General features: G+C 40.0%; 1 protein-coding gene across 1 annotated transcript in view; it reads left to right on the top strand.

Moving 5' to 3' along the window:
• Nucleotides 1-14,455: 14,455 nt before the first annotated feature.
• LOC310929115 (glutamate receptor 3) overlaps nt 14,456-19,948 on the top strand; it is a gene marked incomplete at its 5' end in the record, with an annotated part of 86,722 nt that continues 81,229 nt past the window's right edge. The window contains 2 exons of the mRNA XM_083891823.1: nt 14,456-14,534; nt 15,017-15,175. Of these exons, the coding sequence (XP_083747949.1) occupies nt 14,456-14,534; nt 15,017-15,175 (238 nt within the window). The remainder of the gene's footprint in view (nt 14,535-15,016; nt 15,176-19,948) is intronic.

The following is a 19,948-nucleotide window of genomic DNA, read 5'->3' on the forward strand; positions in this document are numbered from 1 at the left end:
TGAGATCCACAATCTTGAAAACAGGGAATCTTTGGTTATTCAGATTTTTTTTTTTTTTTTTTCCCAAATAGCTCTATCTCTATAGGTTACATCGGGTTAAAGCGTATTGTTGTTCTGGTGCAATGATAAGAGCTAATTTGCTTCTGAAAAGTTATAATAGAGCCTGATTATGCAGGTTTCTGATTAGAATTAGCTAATAGCCATAGCTACTTGGCTATTTAATCTAATGAATTGTTTGCTGTAAAAAAATGACACCTTATCACTGATTTAAGCTTGTGAAAGCATGTTGTTTTTCATTCATTAATATTGTCCATGCACCTTTTTCTTTTTGTTTCCATTTGTCCGATTCCTTTAAGCAGTTTGGATGATCACAAACACAATATCCAGCAAGGCCAGAAGATTCTGGTGTTGATTAAGGGGCTGTTAATCCAAACCGTACAGAGCATACACAATGGTTTATGTTGCAAAACTGATAATATTTTTCATTGGCAAAGCCCTTCAGCATTGTTCCCTCCACTCACAGCACATCCAAAATAATGCTTTTTCTTCCAAACCTAACTGTGTTCGAAACAACTGGACAATAATAATAATAAAAAAAACTTGATTCAAAGAAATAATATTTTAACATATTGTTGTACATATCTAATGTCCTGTGCAATGTATTATTTTAGACCCTCATGATAAAAACTAGCTAAATATTACAAACATACATACACATATTATTATTTTTTCATAAGGGCAATGCTGTACAAAAACAAACAAAAAGTAATAATAGAAGATAAATGTCTCCCATTCTCCACGTTACATGAAATAATAATAAAAAAAACGTTTTTCTTCTGACATGTGCTGCTAAAGACTATAACGACATCCCTTATGTTGCTCATTTTTGGTTTTGAGGGCAAAAAACGGGAGAAACCACTTGAGAGATTGTATATGACAAAAGGATGTAGTCTCTGGTTGCAAAACAAACTCATGTTGTGAAGCGTTGAGATTTGCAATTTGACCAGAACCATGTAAGTGTTTGAAACGGGACATTCTCAGTCATCACCTTCAACCAGGAAAGTTATTGGATGAAACCAGCTGTCAATCACACTGGTGTCCACTCACATGTGCCGTGCTTGGCTATTTTCCTCTAAAATGGAACTTAATTTACAATTTTAGCATCATGTTCTATTAGAGAACACCTTAAACAAGTGAGCCCATTAAAACCTCAAGGAAATGTTTGCTGACGTGATAAATCAAATGAGAAGTAGACTCATTTTCCAATAGACTTCAAATCAAACAGACCCCCCTGATGGCTATCTGCTACTTATTATGCTTCACATTTTCTAAAACTGGAAGGCTCCGTGTCAAGCTTCATTCAAGGCTTGGAGTGGAAATTGGATTTTGTTTCAATAACAACGGTTAAACTGCAAAAAATGAATATTTGGTATTTGTCAGTCTGACAAGCTGCCACTGCTGCCTCCAAAGTGCTTCTAAATGATGATCTAATATTTGTAAGATCTGTCTCCACAGTGATTAGCTGGTATCGTTTCTCTTTGAGAGGAAATTATTTAATTAGCTTGCCCTTTCCAGAGAGCTTAACCTTTTCAAATGTCAGGTGGTTTTAAAATAAGTGTGCCATATTTTCTGAAAAATCCTTGTTTTAGGGGACTCGCCGTGACCTATGGAAGTGCGGCAAAAAAAAAAAAAGGTCTGACAGTGATGAATCCCACAGCTCAGAGCAATTTGTTACAGTTCAGATATGTTCCTGGAAACCACTTTTAAAGCTAAACTCCTACTGAGCTTGACTGACTTGTCTGTGGGCTTACATTACAGCCACTTATTCATTGTTGTTTTAATTTCTCATATTTCCTCGTACTCCATATAGGGTGTGCAATTTATGCGTAACGTTAAACAAACGTTGGTTTCCTTGATGGGGAAATATATGATAAAATATAACTATTCTCCACGGTGACAGGGCAATTTGTTTGTTCCAAGGGCGGATCAATCCAATTCCATCTTCTCTGGCTTTTCTCTGCCTTTGTTGTCACCCACTTGAGCTGTCTTTAGTAATCATCTGCTTTCATGTCACATAAATGAGCTGCGGTATTGCCAGCGTAACCATGGGTCCACCACTGGTCAAAACAAATGGAAATTGTATGGCGTTATTTTGCAGGGACACACACACACACACACACACATACTGTACATGTAGAGTAAATGTGGCCGAGCAATAAAGGCTCCTGTCACAGTGATTCGGATCACACGGATGACACATCGAGTGCACTTTACCCCCGGAATTTAAATTTAAAGACATGTGAAAATTTAATGACCCTAAGAGGAATACGGTGTTCAGGAAAAGCGACGTGTGCGGTGTGATAAATTGTCAATGGAATGTCACAAGCACAAGGCGTCCAAATCTCGTCGAAGCACGGCCAGCGATCATGTTATGATTTAAATGTGACAAAATGTAGTTCAAAATTATAACCCGATTTTCTTTTTAATTGAAAAAGAAAAAAAAAAGCCCACTATAATTCACACACTATGCATGACAGCTTTGTTGATATCAGTTAAACAGCAAGAGGCATCCTTAATCTTCATGAACACTTGAAGCGACTAAAGTACTCATAGAATAACCCCTCCATCTGCCAGGTGTATGCTGTAGGTTCTAGACATCTAGAGTGGAGCATCTGTGTTTCCTCTGCTGGCATCAGTAAATAATGCACTCCTGTGCATCTGCAGCCCGACTTAATATATAATTCACACAGCGTATGTATGAGGCAGCCCCTGTGCTGCTCACAGTAGAGGGGAAAAGTCTGCATAAACCTGTCATGGCATGATGCTGCTGATATTATTTGCGCTTTAAAATATTTTTTCTTGTTTTGTTTGCAAAAGTATGTCACCACCTTACCACTTTGTTTTATCCGCACATGATTTATTCTTGCATACAATCTTCAAAGTGTTTAAAATTTTGTTAAAAATTACTCTTAAAGATATAAGGCTATATATTTTTTCAGCCAGAAAAAAAACCAAACAAACATATTTTACTTTGGAAAAAAGAAAATGACATAATTTTTTTTTGTCAATTTCTTTTTTCCAGCATTTTTTTGAAACTCGAAATCTCGAGTTTGAAAGTCTAGATCTTGAGTTTCAAAAAAAATTACTAAATAAAATGTAATTGTAAATGTGTAATTTTTTTGAAAACTTGTTAAATACATGTCACACACTAAAATCAGATGCTATTGTTTCAGCTGTTATGGGATTTATTTTGATGCAACACGCCAGCCACTTTTCGAGTGAAAATTAAAAATGTTCTCTTTTTTTCGTCATTTTTTGGAAACTCAAGTTTTTTTCTTTTTTTTGTCTCATGTGACTTCGGGAGCTCCGTAACATGCCAACATGTAATAATAATAATAACAATAATAATACAAAAAATAAAAATCTGGAGAGAATGTATTAGTTTCTTTCAAACTTGAGATTTCGAATGTTGTAAAAAAGAAAATTTCTGTCGAGAACAAAAAAGAAAAAAATGCTTCAATGTTTGAAAAAACAAACAAACTTGAAAGCTCTAGTTTGAAATTCAATTCAAGAGTTTCAAATTCGAGATTTAAAGGGACACTGTGTAGTATTTATGGGTTTATATAACCCAAAATCCACTTTTTTATACATATTATGTGCTCCTGCATTGTCTAGTCGCTGTATAATATTTTTTGTTTCATTTTCGTAGTGTTTCAAAAAGTCATGTAAAATAACATAGTCGCGGGCCGCTGTTGCATAGCCACTGTTAGCAGCGAGACGCCATGTTTCTACCGGAGCCTGTAAGGACAAATGCGAGAGAACAAATCAAGCGTCGCTTTACTTGTAGCGGAAGTCCCGCCTCCTCTCTCTCCACTTCGTCTGCTACGGCCGCGGTAGCTCGCCCTCTCCCTCACCTCACGAACCTCATCTGCTGACACGGAGAAAGACGACGAGGACGACATTTGACCGGCTGAGGATACCGTAGCGCTCAGGGAAGGGAGGGGGTGAGCAGAGGAGCAGTTCTTTGTTGTAAATTTCAGCCACTCCTCTAGATGTCACTATAAACTACTTACTTCACCTTTAAATGTTTTTTTTTCATGTCACTTGTGTGTGTAGTTTCATACACATCAACATTTTGTAGGACAAGCACACACACACACACACGGTTACACACGGAACACAATTCTCAAATGGAGGTAAAGTGGTCAATATGATGTGTCACAGAGTGAGTGAGAGTGAGACATCTGCCCGGCAGAAAACCACTCAACAGGACAGTTTGAGACCAAAAGGCAATACATTGCAGCGCGTCATGTGTTATGTTATGCTGTATTTTTACCCCAAGGACATTCTTTTTGTTCAAAAAATGTAGTAAATGTTCATATGTATTCACGTAAATATGTATTTCCATTTCCAGTCTTCACTGTATTTGTATTTGTTGTTAAGATGTAACATCTTTTTTTTTTCTGTGTTTCATGCTTTTTTTTTTTTTTTTATCTTGTATGAATCACTGTTAATGGAAACCTTTCTGAGGTGGCTCTCACCCTAGTATTTTATCGAGTCGCTCGAGTGTGTTTTTGAAGGCCTCGTATTCCACAGGTGATGTTTATGGGCCGTACTGTGGCCTTGCTGATGTCATAATATAATTATAGCGATAGTTTTATGCCGTACTGCACAAACACTGAAGCGTCTCTGCGCACCACCCGCCGATGCCTCTGACAGCACGCCACATGAGAATATGCAAATATACATCAAAATGTAGAATTTTTCACATTAGACTTAATATTCCAAGGTGATGTCTCTAGGGTGATTTGTTTTTGAAAAAAGTGCATCATTCTCATTCGTGTGCAGACGAGCTGCCTTTTCCTGGCCTTGTCAAGCACTTGTCAGCATCATACATGAGAGATGTTGTTGCAGTTGAGACTTGCTGGATTTTGTTGCGGTAAGGCAAAAAGAAAGAAAAAAAACAACAACAAAAAAAAAAAGCCTCATTTCACTTGCGCTTCTAAATTATTCCACCGAGAGCGTTGCATTAGCTTGATTGCAGTTTTATCTGTCAAATGAATGTGCGAAAAACGGCTGACACGACGTTATATTTGCGAATCCAATTTCATATTGATTGACAGCGCGAGAGTCACCAAAGCCCGCGTTATGGCTTCCTGCACTATTAGAGCATATTGCGGTGTTATTTGTATTGGAAAGAGGGGCCATTTGCCGGGAGTAATTAGTTAAGCTCCTCTGACTTTGGAAATTTAATTGCAGGTACAGTAGAACGGGCTAACAATGAAACAACTGAAGCATCACAGACTGTGAGGGCAAACAGCAGGTGCATCCGTCTTCACACACACACACACACATGCTAGCATGGACATACACTGAAATACATGTGCACTTAAAAATAAAAAAAAATACATACATTGGCTCCTGACCTCTTGATTCTTTGATCCATTAATGACATGCAATATTCATACTTTTCCCTGCTGAATGTTTCATTATATCTGCAGCGGTGTCTTATTAAGAAGTATAGCAGAGTACCTACGGTATGTTTATCATTCATCATATGCTGTTGGTTTAGTCTTCTCCTCTTTGTGACCTTGAATGCTGCTTTAATGCAACTCTGAAAGAGAGTATACCATTAGGTTAATGCCATGTACTAAATGTGCCTGAAGACATGTCTGCATGTCTGTTATACAAAGATAAATATTATACTTGTGCTTCTAATGTGCTGCGGCCATCGTTGTTTACTGCGATTTATGCGCGTTTAGTGCTGCTCGTCATGTTTGCCGTTCATCTCACATAAAAACCTTTTGTAACCCAGTTATTAAAGCACCTCAAAACATTCAAAGACTATCCATCATACACTAGAAGTTAGTAAGATTGATTCCTCTTTATATTAGCAGGTTTATCTTAACAGCCATGGCTGGAACACCACTGCTGGTATAACGTGACACAGTGGCCTCTGCTAATTATTGAAAAGGATCACAGGCTATTAATGGTATTTTACCTCACCTTTCCCATTATCTATAGCAACCAGTTTGTTTTCCTCTCAATTAGGCACGCATGCAGTGAGCAACACCCATCTCCTGTTACTGGAATATGGCAACAGAGAGACCAGGGGGGAGGGGAAAATAACAGCCTGCTGTTGTTGTTACCGCCGCCGCTGCTGCTGCTGCTGCTGCTGCTGCTGTGGGATTGTTTTCAGCATTTTTCTTGGCTGCATTTCATTTCTTTCTTTCTTTTTTTTTGTTTGCCTTGCTCACTATAACTTGCTTTTGCCATTAGACCCCTGTCACTCCCTTTCAGTGGTGTAAAATGACTGGCTCACTGAAATCTAAGCTGAGTCACAGCAACGGTGTGTTGCTTTGCGCTTATTTATTTATTTTAGTCTTTGCACATTATGTCGTAAAAAGGGAAGAAAAAGCGGAAGATCAGACAAAAATGATAGAAATTACAAATCTTTTGGAGTCTCTTATGAAATCTAAGATTCAGCTTTTGTTCTCTTAGCCCCAGGTGATACATAATGTTTTTATTGCTGAAAGAAATATAAAAACAAAAACATACTATGACAAAACAGGGCCACACGGTTGGTGGTGTAGTGGTTAGCACTTTTGACTTTGGTGCAAGAAGATCCAGGTTTGTGACCTGGTTGGATCAATGGCCTTTTTCTGTTCTCCCCGTGTTTGTGTGGGTTTACTCCGGTTTCCTCCCATAGTCCAAAAACATGGCAATTGGACTCTATATTGAATGCTATTTTTGTCTCTATGTGGACCTGTGATGGACCGTGTACGTTGCCTTTCGTCCTATGTCAGCTGGAATTGGCACTAGCACCCCCTGTGACCCTCATGTGGAGGATAAAGCGGTAGAAGATGAATGAATGAATGAACGACAATAACAAAATGAATGTATGAATCCACAGAGGTGGTATTTTTTGTTGTTTTAATGTCATTTGCGCTTTTGAACAGACTCCAGTGATAATTGTTTGTCAGATCAGTGTCAATAAATTGTCTGCTGACAGACTGTGTCATCAACGTGTCACCAAATCCCATGTCTGCACTCATCATGTAGGATTTGCCAAGTGTACACATGTATAGACGCGTATAACTATGTTTTCTCTGTACATATGTTTGTTTATAATGGCGGGGTAAACATCAGCGTACAGACGCTCTCTTCCGTGTAGTTCAAACATCATGCGGTGAAGATGTCTGCCTGTCACGCTGCGCTGGCTGCTGGGGTCGCATTGGTTGTGACTGTGCAAAGCCCGAGGCGAGAGAGTGAAATGTGTCAGGCCTGTGCAGCTGATAACACTGCCTCTGTCACACTCAGGCCAAAGACTGTTTTCTGGGCAGCCAAAGTACATGATGGGTTTGTGACGCAGCACGCAGTGGCATTCAAACGGTGAAAGTGGGGGAGGTTGTTTTTTTTTTGTTTTTTTTTCCTTGAACTGTGTCAGGTTATTCGTCTTTTGCGCTTTTTTATTTTCCTCATGAGACTTAACAACGAATCCCCCAAACGTCTTTTCATCCATGAGAATGTTCTACTTCTATCCCACTGGAGCGTTTTTTTATTTACACTTTGTTAACCAAATGTGATTTCCATGTTGTAGTGCGAGTACAAAATGTTTTATTCACCTAGATTTGTTTCAGGCTTTTCCTTTTTTTAAATTTTTTTTTTATAACATCTGTGTGACTCTCTATAATGGCAAGTGCTTCTGTGTCTCCTTAGGCCACTGCCTTCCAACAGTCTCTTTCATGGCAAGAGGCACTGACAGAATAAAGAAGAGCTCCTTGAGAGTGGAGTCTCTTATCAGCCTCCAACATCTGGCCAAGAATGATGGGTTCTTGGAATAGCTACTCAAATATCATTGAGCTTGAGCTGCATAATGCTTGTTTAACTGCATCCTTCCTACAATACTAATTCACCCCTCTCATTATGTATCTTTCACCAGAGGAAGCCATTTCTATGATTACTCAATTTAGTTCCTCAGCAGGGTAGGATTGATGTGAGGCACTGCACTAAATGGGAGGAAAAAGGCCGATTTGAAAGGTGAGTCGAGTCAGATGTGAGCAAAGAAAACGCAGTACGATGTGACCAGTCCAATTCACACATTGCGAGTAATAGAAATATTGAATTTTTCAAACTGTTTAATGTCCTTTTTTTTTGCCATGAAGAGCAATTTTCTCTCTGAAATGTTGTCCTTAAAAACTTTTTTTGCTGAGGACGAGTCTTTAATCTAAATTGGTGTCATCATCATTGATTTAAAACATGTGGCCTTGATGCAATGCGACGTCTTTTCTGATTAAAGCTCAGAGGTAATGTGGACCACATTCGAGAGTTTATCCAAACACCTGGTTCTGTATCTGCAAGTCCCTGCATGCCAAACCTCTGAGTTTGACCAGATGTGTCACACTGAGCCAAGATAAATCTTGTCACAACAGTGTGACGGGGGCCGGACTGGTTATTGTCATGTTTTGTTTTCTCTTATTCATGGGAATTATGCTGAACCTTTTGGCCAGTTGCAGCTTCGGTTTTTTTTTTGGTTTATGTTTTGGCATTTACACTCCTTTTCTGCCATTCATAAATGCCAAAACCACATGTGCCAAGGAACCCACTGTGTTAACCCCCACTGCCCACCTGGGGAGGGTGAAGACAGCCATGTGCTTTCTCCTTTGCACACAGTGTCACCAGCTGCTTCTTTTCACCTGACTCCACCAAGAGGCTTTAGTGCCTGAAAAGGTTCAAAGCACTTCCTGCACAGCTCAACCCAAATTCACACAGACACCCTGACTCAAAACTATTTATCCAGTCCAATTTATGGAGCACTCTAAAGACAATGCAGTTGGCCAAAGTGCTAAACACAGAGGTGACAAATAAAAAAAGGAAAAACAGTAAAAGACAGTAAGACTACAAACAAAATATGTCTTCCTGATCTGCAAAGGACACTGATTCCTCAGTTTCGATGCAGCGACTTAAAATGTAACCGCTAAGCTTCCTCTTAGTCTTAGTGACAGCTATCAGTGACTGATCTGCCAACCTGAGAGACATGTTTTCAGTTTAAAGGTCACATAGAGTGGTCCTGTTGCACATATATGTTAGTTATGGAGGTCTACTTACATATATTCACTTTTTTTTATGGTCAAAAACCTCCTAGTTGCTGTAAACGACCCGATTGAAATCCTCTTTTCTGACAGTGTTCTTCAGTCGAGATGTTTCAGAGTGAACTTTCACCCCCAGAAGACAGAGTCTTGTGATTGGCCAGTACTATTCAGTACACCCGCTCTCAGAAGCGCAGCTCCCCCCTCTGGAACGGTGGATGCACTGCTACTCATTATCAAAAGATTGTTTTAACAATGTTTAAAAATAGCTTTGTCACGATTCCCCCGCCGCAGTCCCTTTTATGACTTTGACGCGGAGTCAGACCCAGAGTCAGAAGACACTGTCTCTCGTGAAACACCTCCACAACGGACGTTATTCTTCTTCTGCAGTTCAATGTACGCAACCGGATGTGCCCAGATTGTGTCCCGAGCAGGAATATCTGCTGTTCTGGAGAACCGCTGTTTACGTAACTATTACAGGATTTTCAGAGATCTCGCTGAGCCCCGAGATTACAATAAACACAGCGTTCTCAGCAGTGGCTGAACTGTTTGTTTAGAACCTTCAGGGCTTCATAAACAAGATAATGACGCAGATACACACCAAAAAAACAGCGTTAATAGGAACTTCCGGTCTAGGTCCGCTTTAAAACAGCACAAATGATAATTAAAAATTTAGCGTTGCCAGAACAACTTTAAAAAGCATGTGTGTTTCAGTCTCAGGGGGTTAAATTAGGGAACAGTCTAACAGATGAATGAAAGCAGAGTCATAACATATGTAAATCGGTTTAAAACAATATACAAATACACATTTTAAATAAATATAAGGATGAAGAACCCCAGTTTATTGCAGGACAGTAATGGACATTGTCGCGTTTAAAGCCAGACGTGTTCTTGTATACAATACTGTAAATATGTAAATATTTGGTGATGGGATAAAGTAGTGTATACATCGAGTTGTGTGTAATGGGGTAGGTACCTCTGCTTACTCCTTTTCAATCATGTGAGGAGATGCAAATGTAAATGTTGCACATGTGTTTGAAATAAAAACACATCTATATCTAAAATCAATCCAGCAATGAGTGCCGCTAAAATTGGAGTAATGTGCTCTGTTTTTTTTTTCCGTACCAGTTAAAAGCGGAGCAGCGACCTTTTGAGCTACAACAACATACTTTGAAGAAAACTCACTTAACAATGGGACAAAACTCTGGATGCAAATCTTCTGGTGTTGCAGTGATTTGCTCCATCGACCTCATTCACTAACTCTCCAAAAATTGAGTTCGACACTTTTTCAATTCAATTGAGAAGAAATGCCTCTGAAAATAATCAGTCAAACAAACACGTTTAACTCTATATAAGCTGTAATAGGGACAGTTATTGTGGCAGTGCAACTATATGGGACACTTTACTATATTTAGATGACACAGAACATTTGGAGCCCAAATGTACTCCCGTGGAAGCAAAAGAGTCAGAAATGATCTTTGGACACAGCTCAAGGACAGTATTTGTAATATTCTTTTTTTGTATCTTTCCCTTTCTTTGGCAACCATAGTGAAGTGAGAGAAAACATGAGAACTTGAATCATTGGAACTTCTACTGGATGATTTTTTAACCATAAGATACACCAAGTCACATTTAGGCTTTTATTATCTGTTATTACAGTGCAATTACACACTCCTTTTGTTCTGAAGGCTTATAAATAAGCAAGTTTTACGTGTTAATGAATAAAACATCAATAGTAATATTAATAATATTGATATTAACTTAATAACTTTGTAATGTATATAAACACATAATAATCTAATGTACTACTCAAAAAAAGAGTCACAGTCATAGAGAGATTCAGATTACACCTGTGGAGAACAGATTATTATGACAATAGGTTTTCATCGTATAAGACAATCGATATCCATGCTTGTCAGGACAATGATCTTATCATGATAAACATCACATTTTAAAATACAAATACACACTTGGTCACTTGATTCCCATTGAGACAGTGAAGGGCATTTAAAAAAAAAAAAAAAATGTTCTTATGTTTAAACTTAGAATATTTGCTCACATATTGTCAAAGATGAAGATCTTATCTGGTTGTGTTAGGTGCGAGAGGCAGGGGGCAAATGAATTATTCTTGGCGGTGAGGCTTGCGCTGCTCTGAGCTACATCCTGTGAATCATCCCCATCATCATGAGATAAAAAGCAACATCTTTTCATCTATTTTTCAGTCTTTTTATTTCGCCTGCCGGAGTAACACTCCTGTGAGTGTTCTCCAATCCAAAAGGGCATATCATATAATTCCTTTTATTTTTGTGAATTTCCAGACAAAATTGAATTCCAGCAGAGACTTAGGATAGGGTATAATGCGCCATGGCCACATTCGCTAAATTGGAAATAATGAAGCACAATCATCGCCTTTTAATATCAATTATATCTACGCCTTATCTCAATAATTTGGCTCCCCTTTTTGCAAATATGTATTTTTTTTCCGTTCATGAGGTTTGTATGAAATAACACATGATTAGTTAGGGTTCACATTGAGAACCAGCGTGCACAGTAAATGACCTATTAAATGGCTCCTTTGGTATTCTTCAGTTAATTATTTTTGCACAACATCACAGTAGCACCACAACAACACAGGTGGCCTCGTATATTTCCACAGATTTCCTCAGAGGCAGTGTTGATGTGAGTTTGTAGAGATAGCAGAGTCAGAAGTCAGCAGGTCAGCAGTTTGACACTGGTCATTATGACTTCAGCCATTAAGGTCAAGCAGCTGACATCCCATGACTTTGACACAGACGCTGTGGAGACCACAGAATCAATGTGATGTCATACCGGATTCATCCCCAGAGGCTTGGGGAGATGTGGGAACAGAGATCAACTTTGACCCTGTTTGCACTGGAAATCTCTGTCTCTCTCTCTCTCTCTCTCTGATGACTTGGTCATAGCACATCATTTCACTTTATTGACACAATTGATAAACGGCACACCTTCAGATACGTGATCCCTGCAAGTGTGCTGATATTATTCAAGCTCGTCGACACGAAACGCTGCATGGTTAGTTTAGATTATTATAAGTGTTTACTTGTTCACCGATGGAATTGGATTGGTGTCAATATTTTCAAACAACACTTTTCACCAAGCAAAAAGCAAACAAAAATGAACCACACAATTAAATAACACAAATTGCAAATGCAATATCGATTTACTTAAATTATTGTATTTTATTTGTTTCATGTTTTTTTAGCAATGATCGACCTGAATCTGCTTGCTCCAATTAATTTGCGCTCCCTGTTTTTTTCTTGGCATTTCTGTCCATGGTTGAGCCTCAGGAAGCTGTCTGCTGATTGGCTACTGAGTTTTGGAGTGACAGCTCAATGGACTGGAACTAATCCCCCAAAGTTTTCCCTACCTGCATCCGACAGGGTACTTATAATAATTATTGTAACTAATAATTGTAAATGTAATAATTGTAAGTATTGTTACGTTTGTCAGATTATCTTTGAGATATTATGAACAAGTTCCAGACGGACAGTGACTCCAAGCCTGTGTCTACTACAATCACTCCAAAACTCAGGAGCCAATCAGCCGGCAGCTCCCTAAGGCCCGCCCATGGACAGAATCGCAAACAAAAACCAGGAAGTGTAAACACAAAAGAGACCGGAAAAGCGAAATTCTGATCATTGCAAATACAAAGTGTGTTTTCAAACGAATGTCTTTACTTTCATTTACTCAATACATAAAGTGTTGTTTCCTTCTTAAAAAAGTGATAATATTGACACAAATGTAATTCCATATTCACCTCCCTATTAACACAGAGCACAGCTCAAATAGAAGTTACAATAATTCCACTGTAGTTTGTTCATGATCAGCTGCACGAAACCTGAACCTCGCAGTTGCCATTGACTCAATATCCTCTAAGATCAGGTTTGAAGGAGTCACACATGCCTTCTAATGCTGGAGCATTTAAAGCTGATGGAGCAGTTTTTCCTATATGTTAAGGCAATTCAGTAAATCGCGTTACCAATGCCTCAGCCATTTGCAGTGCAATTAAAACTCAATTTCAAAGGCTTTGCTCAGGGTGATGAATGGACCAGTAATCCCTTAATTGTTCGCTCTTAGGCAGAATGGTATGAATGATAGATGCTCCATTAAAGACTGAGACAAATCTGGAGGTGCAGATTTTTGTGAAATAGAATCACTATCTTAGAACATCCATGGTCTAGCGTGTAATAGTTAGTGACATCTAATGGTGAGGCTGCAGATTGTAACAAATGTCGTACACTCCTTTCTTTCTGAAGCGTTTTTGGGATGTCTCTTTTTTCTTTGTTTGTGTAGAAAGCCTCTGCTTCAGAGCGTTAAAAGCACACTCTGAATTTTTGTCCGTTCGAGCTGCTGTTGAGTCATCGATGCCAGCCTTTGTAAAGGCTTATTCTCAGACTTTGAAAACCAAAGCGTTTTTTTGCTTTATTTATTAAGTGATTGTACTTTTTCTGCCAATAAAGTATAATAACAATGACACTTGACATTTTAAATCAGAGTTTTGTCAGAGTCAATATCCTTGTAATTTCAGGTGAAGTAGATGAAAAAATACCATGCACCAATGCTATAGTTTTTTTCATGCGAATTTTCAGCACCATAGACAGCTCTTTTGACTATTTCCCTGCTTTTGCTGTGTGTGTATACATGACGTTTTTTCAACTTTCCTCCACTTCCACTTTGTGTCTATGGACTGGAGCTGGATCATGGACAGTGTGAGGCAGCAGAATGAGTGAGGAAGGACCCATGACTCATAAAGACATAACATTTTCGCACAGGTCCCAGCTGTGGAGAATTCTGCAGCAGCAGCAGCAGCAGCAGCAGGAAAGTGGACATGCAGGATATTCACATGCCACTGTCCACCTGAGACTGCAGCGTTTCTATGTGGACCGAACCAGCAGTGAGGACACTAATATTGACAAGTACTTGTCACTTGTGCCACATTGTCATGATCTGGCGGGCTTGGTTTCTTTTGATTTTCTTTTTTTTTTTTTTATCTAATGTCAGATCAAGTTTGACCAACACTGGCCCGCAGCGCGACTGCTCCAATAGGAGTTCAGATTAGTCTTCCCCGGCCCTCCCCCCTCCCTCTCTCTCTCTCTCTCTCTCTCTCCCTCTCTCTCTCTCTCTCTCGTTCTCGCTCTCGCTCTCTCTTTCTTAGTTGCAAAAAAAAATTCTCTGCAGCTGGGCTGCACCTCAATGAACCTAATTGGTGCGCTGTGAGCGACCATCATCTCTCCACTGGATTTCCATTTTGCCCGGCTTTCATCCCGAACATATGAATCTGCTCAGACAGACGCTTTTAAGGAGTTGAACAGATAGGTCGGAGAAAAATGGCACAGCGCGTGGTTCTGTTTCTCCTGTGGCTCTGTGACAGATCATTCGCAGGATTCCCTAATCAGATTAATATCGGTAAGTGTGGTTGTTGTAACGGGCTGTAGATGTGTGTTGTGTTGTCCCATTGTGTGTGTGTTGTGTGTGTGTGTGTATGAAGGAATCAAATGCAACATTGCAATTTTGCATCGGGATGATGTGCTGGTGAGAGCGCGGAGCTCTGCGCAGTCATAGCGCCTGGAACTTGATTATGCTACAAAGCTTAAAGCCGCTGGATGATGGAAAAGTAGATAAAAGCTGCATGTGCAAATAAATGGAGTGAAAGAATAAGGAGGACAAGAGGCGATCAGATCGACCTGAAGAGTTACTGACAGGCGCAATAGTCAAAATGCATGATGGGAACAATCAGCCTGGCTTGAATCACTGTGGGACGCATATGTGTATGATTCTCCCACTGAATAAAAATGTATTCACGATCTGACACTAGACTTAACCGCATGGAAGCGAATGAGAGAGTCTGATCTTGATTTTTTATTTTTTTTTTCTTCTTCATCATCCAGGGGGGCTGTTCATGCGGTCCACGGTGCAGGAGCACAGCGCGTTCAGGTTCGCTGTCCAACTCTACAACACCAACCAAAACACCACTGAAAAGCCTTTCCACCTGAACTACAATGTCGACAACCTGGAGTCGTCCAACAGCTTTGCAGTCACCCATGCGTGTAAGTGTGCTTCTATTTCAGTCCTGTCCAGATCCTCAGCACTTCTGTCCTGAGCAGAATTATTTATGTCAAACTCATATGGTGGTGGTGGTGCTCATATAGGAGCTTCAGCTCAGTCCGGGGGAGGCAGCCTGCAAGTTCACCTCACTTCACTCTGGCTCATCAAGTCTCAGTGGGAATTATGCAAACATTTGCAAACAGAATTTCCTCTAATGCATTGCACAGTGTTCTCCCTGCAATGCATCCCCATGTTGAGATGGAATATTCACTGTTTGTGTCGGTCCTGAAGTCATATTTTCACAAATGCACAAATTCCACATGAGAACATGGGTTTCTTTGACACAGACAATTATACAAAGCTTGTATCAAGGACTGCACTGAAGGAGTTTTCTTTTACACCACACATGATTCACTCTTTTCAGAAAAAAAAAAAAAAGAATACAAATGAGTATAATATAGTATTTTCCATATCCTATTTTGCAAATATGTTGCATACATTGAGTGGAGCACATAGCTGTTTTGTAGCTGCTCCAACGTCCTTTCTCTGCACTCATATTTGGCAGCCGTTTCTGGAAATCAGCAGAAACAGAGTGGACGAAATAGAGTTGAGATTGCCATCCTGGGATGTCATCATAAATGATGGTTCTCAGTTCGGCTGAATGGTTGACGCTGGAGCCACATAGCTCTGTGTGACTGGTTCAGTCTGTCTAACCCCCCTGTGTGGCATGGTCATAATGGCCCCTCTGACTCCATGTGCCAGAGCATCACTGCCTGCTCCCTCCTCTGACTCCCCCCTGTGTTACCCAGCATCTCCCCCCAGCATTGCAGAGTCAGCTCATTAGCACCCAGCCCTCATAGCACCTCACAATGCTGTCATTGGGTGAAAGGGGAGGAGGAGGAGGTGGTGGGGGGGACGAATCCATAGCTCTCTAACCAATGCCAGCAAATGAGTTAGGCTTAGACCTGCAGAGGAGGTGGGTCTGAGCAGTGAGGGAGTTGAAGCAGAGCATCATATCACAAGAAGCAGAGCTTGCAGGAGCCCTAACGAAGGTATCCTCAAGAAACAATAAGCAAATGAGAGAGAGAATAAATAATAGATATAGTCCTGTGCAATTTCACGCATGTTGAGGAGGAAGGGAACCATAGGAGAAAAAGGCTTGATATTAGAATCTAATTAAATTCAGGGGCAGAGAGAGCTTTAGTGAGAGGAAGGGGCTCCTGTGGGAGCCATGGCCCCGTTTCTTGTTTCTTTCTGCCAAGTCTCAGCATCTCCATCAAGAGCACTGTCTCAGGACTGCGTCGAAGTTCGGAGACAAGAAAACTATTAAACCTTTAATGATGCAAAGAAATCGGTGCTTAGAGGAAAATGGGCAATTTAACGATGTTAAAAGAGGAGGGGAATTTGTCAAAATGTCTGGCGCATATGAATTATCTGCCCAGTGCTTAACCTGCACTAATATTACACCCAGAGAAGGATCAAACCAATTACATCCTACAGTCTTCTATGTGAATATAGAACAGGTTGGTAAATAATCAATAACTTCAGAGCAAGTATTGCTTTAAAAGCAGTCTAGGATGGAGTATTCTTTTAAAATCTGGTTTGTATGATGCATAATCTGAGACTTTTTTTTTTTTTAAGGTAATACCCTGAGACTCTTGTGGCAGACAGCACAGCTCACGCTGTGCTCACAATAGTCCACAAGCACCTCAAATTGTCTCCAATGTCATGAACAAAATAGAGATGGTGGCTATTGAATAACATTTATCTGCTGAGGCCACTGAGGCTTCGCCTCCTGTAAGTGAGGACCTCCTGCGTTCGGAGTTTCATATTTTTTTTCCAGCACCGATGTTTGTCCTGTAAGCTGTCACAGTTATTTAGTGGACATGCGGATTCCCTTTGTCATCAATAGCCCGTGTAGATGACTCAGACCTTTGAGAGAGCAACAGCACACATATTTGTGATTGGACAATGTGAAACGGGGGGGTTTCACAGAATTGGCACTTGTGTCGGTTTGGGGAGTGGAGCTATTTTGAGGCAAGCCTCATTGGTTTGATTGAGATGAGATGTGGCTGCCGTAGACCTGGAAGGGTCGTTGAAGTGACAGCTGTTTTTATTATACTGTTTTGTCTTGACTCCTCCTTTCATGCAGCTGATGTTCTTGGCTTAGTGTGCATTCTCTCTTTACTCTGGGACAGAGTCCTCTCCTCTGATTCATCATGTACATCACTCCCCCCTTGTAAGCACATCATGTAAAGCAAATCCGGAGATTCTCCCCTCTTCACATTAGAAATGTTAATTACAACTGTGTAGCGTAAAAGAACACGACTCGCCAGTGTTCTATTTGGGATAGGTATGTTAAAAAAAAATATTGCTTGATGACGCACCGGTACCATAGTTTGCAGAAGTCAGCTCTAAAAAAGCTGTCGTGATATAAAAAGCGTAAGCAAGCTTACCTGTTCTCTCGTCAGTAACTGCACCTGCTCTCACAGGCCTTGCTAGCTGAAATATCGTGGCAGAGTCATGCGAATGTCTCTTCCACGGATGCAAAAACATGCAAGAAAAAGCTACGGTCCGGAAGAAGAGCAGAAATAAGACTTCTGCTGTGAGGTCAGAGAGTTCTGAGAGGGTGGTGGGGACCAATGCAGGATAACATCACTTCCCTACATGTTTGTTGATGCTGGAGCATTTACATTTATATTCTACACAAATACTGACGAGCAGCAACATTCGCCTGCTCTAATCCCCTCTGAATTGTATATATATATTTGTATGTGTGTGTTTTATAGTGTCTGTGTGTTCAGCACGTTCATGCCCTATAGTGTTTCACATTGGAGAATGTTGCTGAAATGTACACAATTTCAAACCAATTTTTTTTTTGGTTCTAGCAGCTTTTTTAATCATTAAGATTTGGCAAGCTGGTTCAATTTTCCTGTGGGGTGAATGAGTTTTATTGCTTTACATGTACTTTAATGTATATAATGGAGGGAGAGATAGAAGACATACATGTGCATACAGTAAATTCAAATTAGACTCGCGAGTGTTTATTTTCATTTTCATAGGTTTACTGTATAATTGAGGCACATACTGCTGTCAGCGTCATCTCTTTCAAGTTGGTCAAAAGCCTTATGCTATTAATTGAATTAGTGACCAGCAGCAAAACAATGTGAGGCTTCACTAATCCTTGAGGCCTGGCTTTGTCCTTTGGTGGCAACACTGTTGTTGCTTTGAAGTGACATCAGAATTTTTTTTTTTTTTTAAATGTGTAATTACGAAGTACTGGGCCGATAATAGCGGTTGAAGCTGGGAGTCGGGTTCACTCACGGAGGAGTAGTTCAAAGTAAAGGGTACTGGTCTGAACAAAGCAGAGCAGACAGCGTTAATGTTCCTCACGTAATGACACCACCTTCCCCTTTTTCTTCTGTTTACTCTTCCTCTTCTTTTTCCTTCACCTGAGGCAAAAAGCCCCCCATCCCCCCACACCCCCCCCAACCCCCGCTGCCTTGCCTCCACCTCTCTGTTCTCTGCTATTTATTAGATTACTGGCCTTGGTTTTTTATAAAGGCAGATTTTGCAAAGCTCGGCTTTAGAATCTCGTCTCCCCGTTCCTCATTTCTCATTCTGTCATTAGGCTAATGGTCTGTGTCCTCTCTGCCAGCCTCTTTACATGTGCCTACCCGTCTTTTATTGAATCCTTCAGGTCCTTAAACCCTGGCATAAGCAGATGCTTCTTTGGCTGCACCTCCAGCCACCTTCTCCCACTATATTCGAAAAACGGCCTTGTACCAAGACTATGGATTTACATTTGTGGAGAAAGAAGAGAGGCAGGGTGACTGGGAGGCTCAGTGTCTCATTTCAAATAGAGGGCATATGAAGGAAAAGCCCAACATTTTTGGGAAACACTCATTTTGTTTTCTACAAAGGTATGAATCACAGAATTAGTACCACTCTCTGTGTATAGTGCTCAGTTGGAACAACAGCAAATTCTTGTCTTTACGCCATAGTTGTATAATTGTTGAATCATAGTCAAAGTCAATTTTTTTCAGTGTTAAGCTAGATTTAGTGACATTACGTTACGGCATAGATGAGCGGGGTATTAATTGTTCAACTCAATCAAGCAAATCATTTTACAAACAAAACATTTTTTTTCTCTAAAAGCTTTTTAGCGCCACTAATATCGTGATGCTCCTCAAGATGTTTAGTCTTAGCAGAGCTTTTTTTTTTATTCACTGCTGATTGTCAAGTTGTGGTCAATGAGAACCACTTAAGAAGTGAGTGTGGGTAAATGTGTCATTACTTTTCAAAGAGCTCCATTTCTGCCAGTCTGAACTAAAACACAGCCTCGGAGCTTTTAAATAAAACACAGTCAGCAGGATTTTAAAACTTCCCTGTTTCTGGAAGACAAAAACATCGGAGTGGTGAAGACGACACGCAAACTCCATGGCAAAATGCATGTGTTTTTTGAAACAAAGACCAAGTAATATGTGAATATACTGCAGCACATTATTATTACATCTGTGCTTTTCCTACTGTGACACACCAGTAGTCTTCCAGTAGTCCAGTCACAATGCTGCATTGCTATAAAATGTGAGCTATTTCACTGACCCTGTTAGTCCACCCTGTCATAGAAAATTAAATGAATTGTTTTCGCAAGTCAAAAGAACTTTTAATGCGATTTTTCTTCGAAACAATTTAGGATCAAATATATTTGCTGTTACACCTCTTTGTAAGAAAAGCAATTGCAACTTCCAGTTATAAGAGGGAATCAAGCATTT

This window comes from Microchirus variegatus, assembly GCF_963457635.1.
Source record: "Microchirus variegatus genome assembly, chromosome: 6".
NCBI lineage: Eukaryota > Metazoa > Chordata > Actinopteri > Pleuronectiformes > Soleidae > Microchirus > Microchirus variegatus.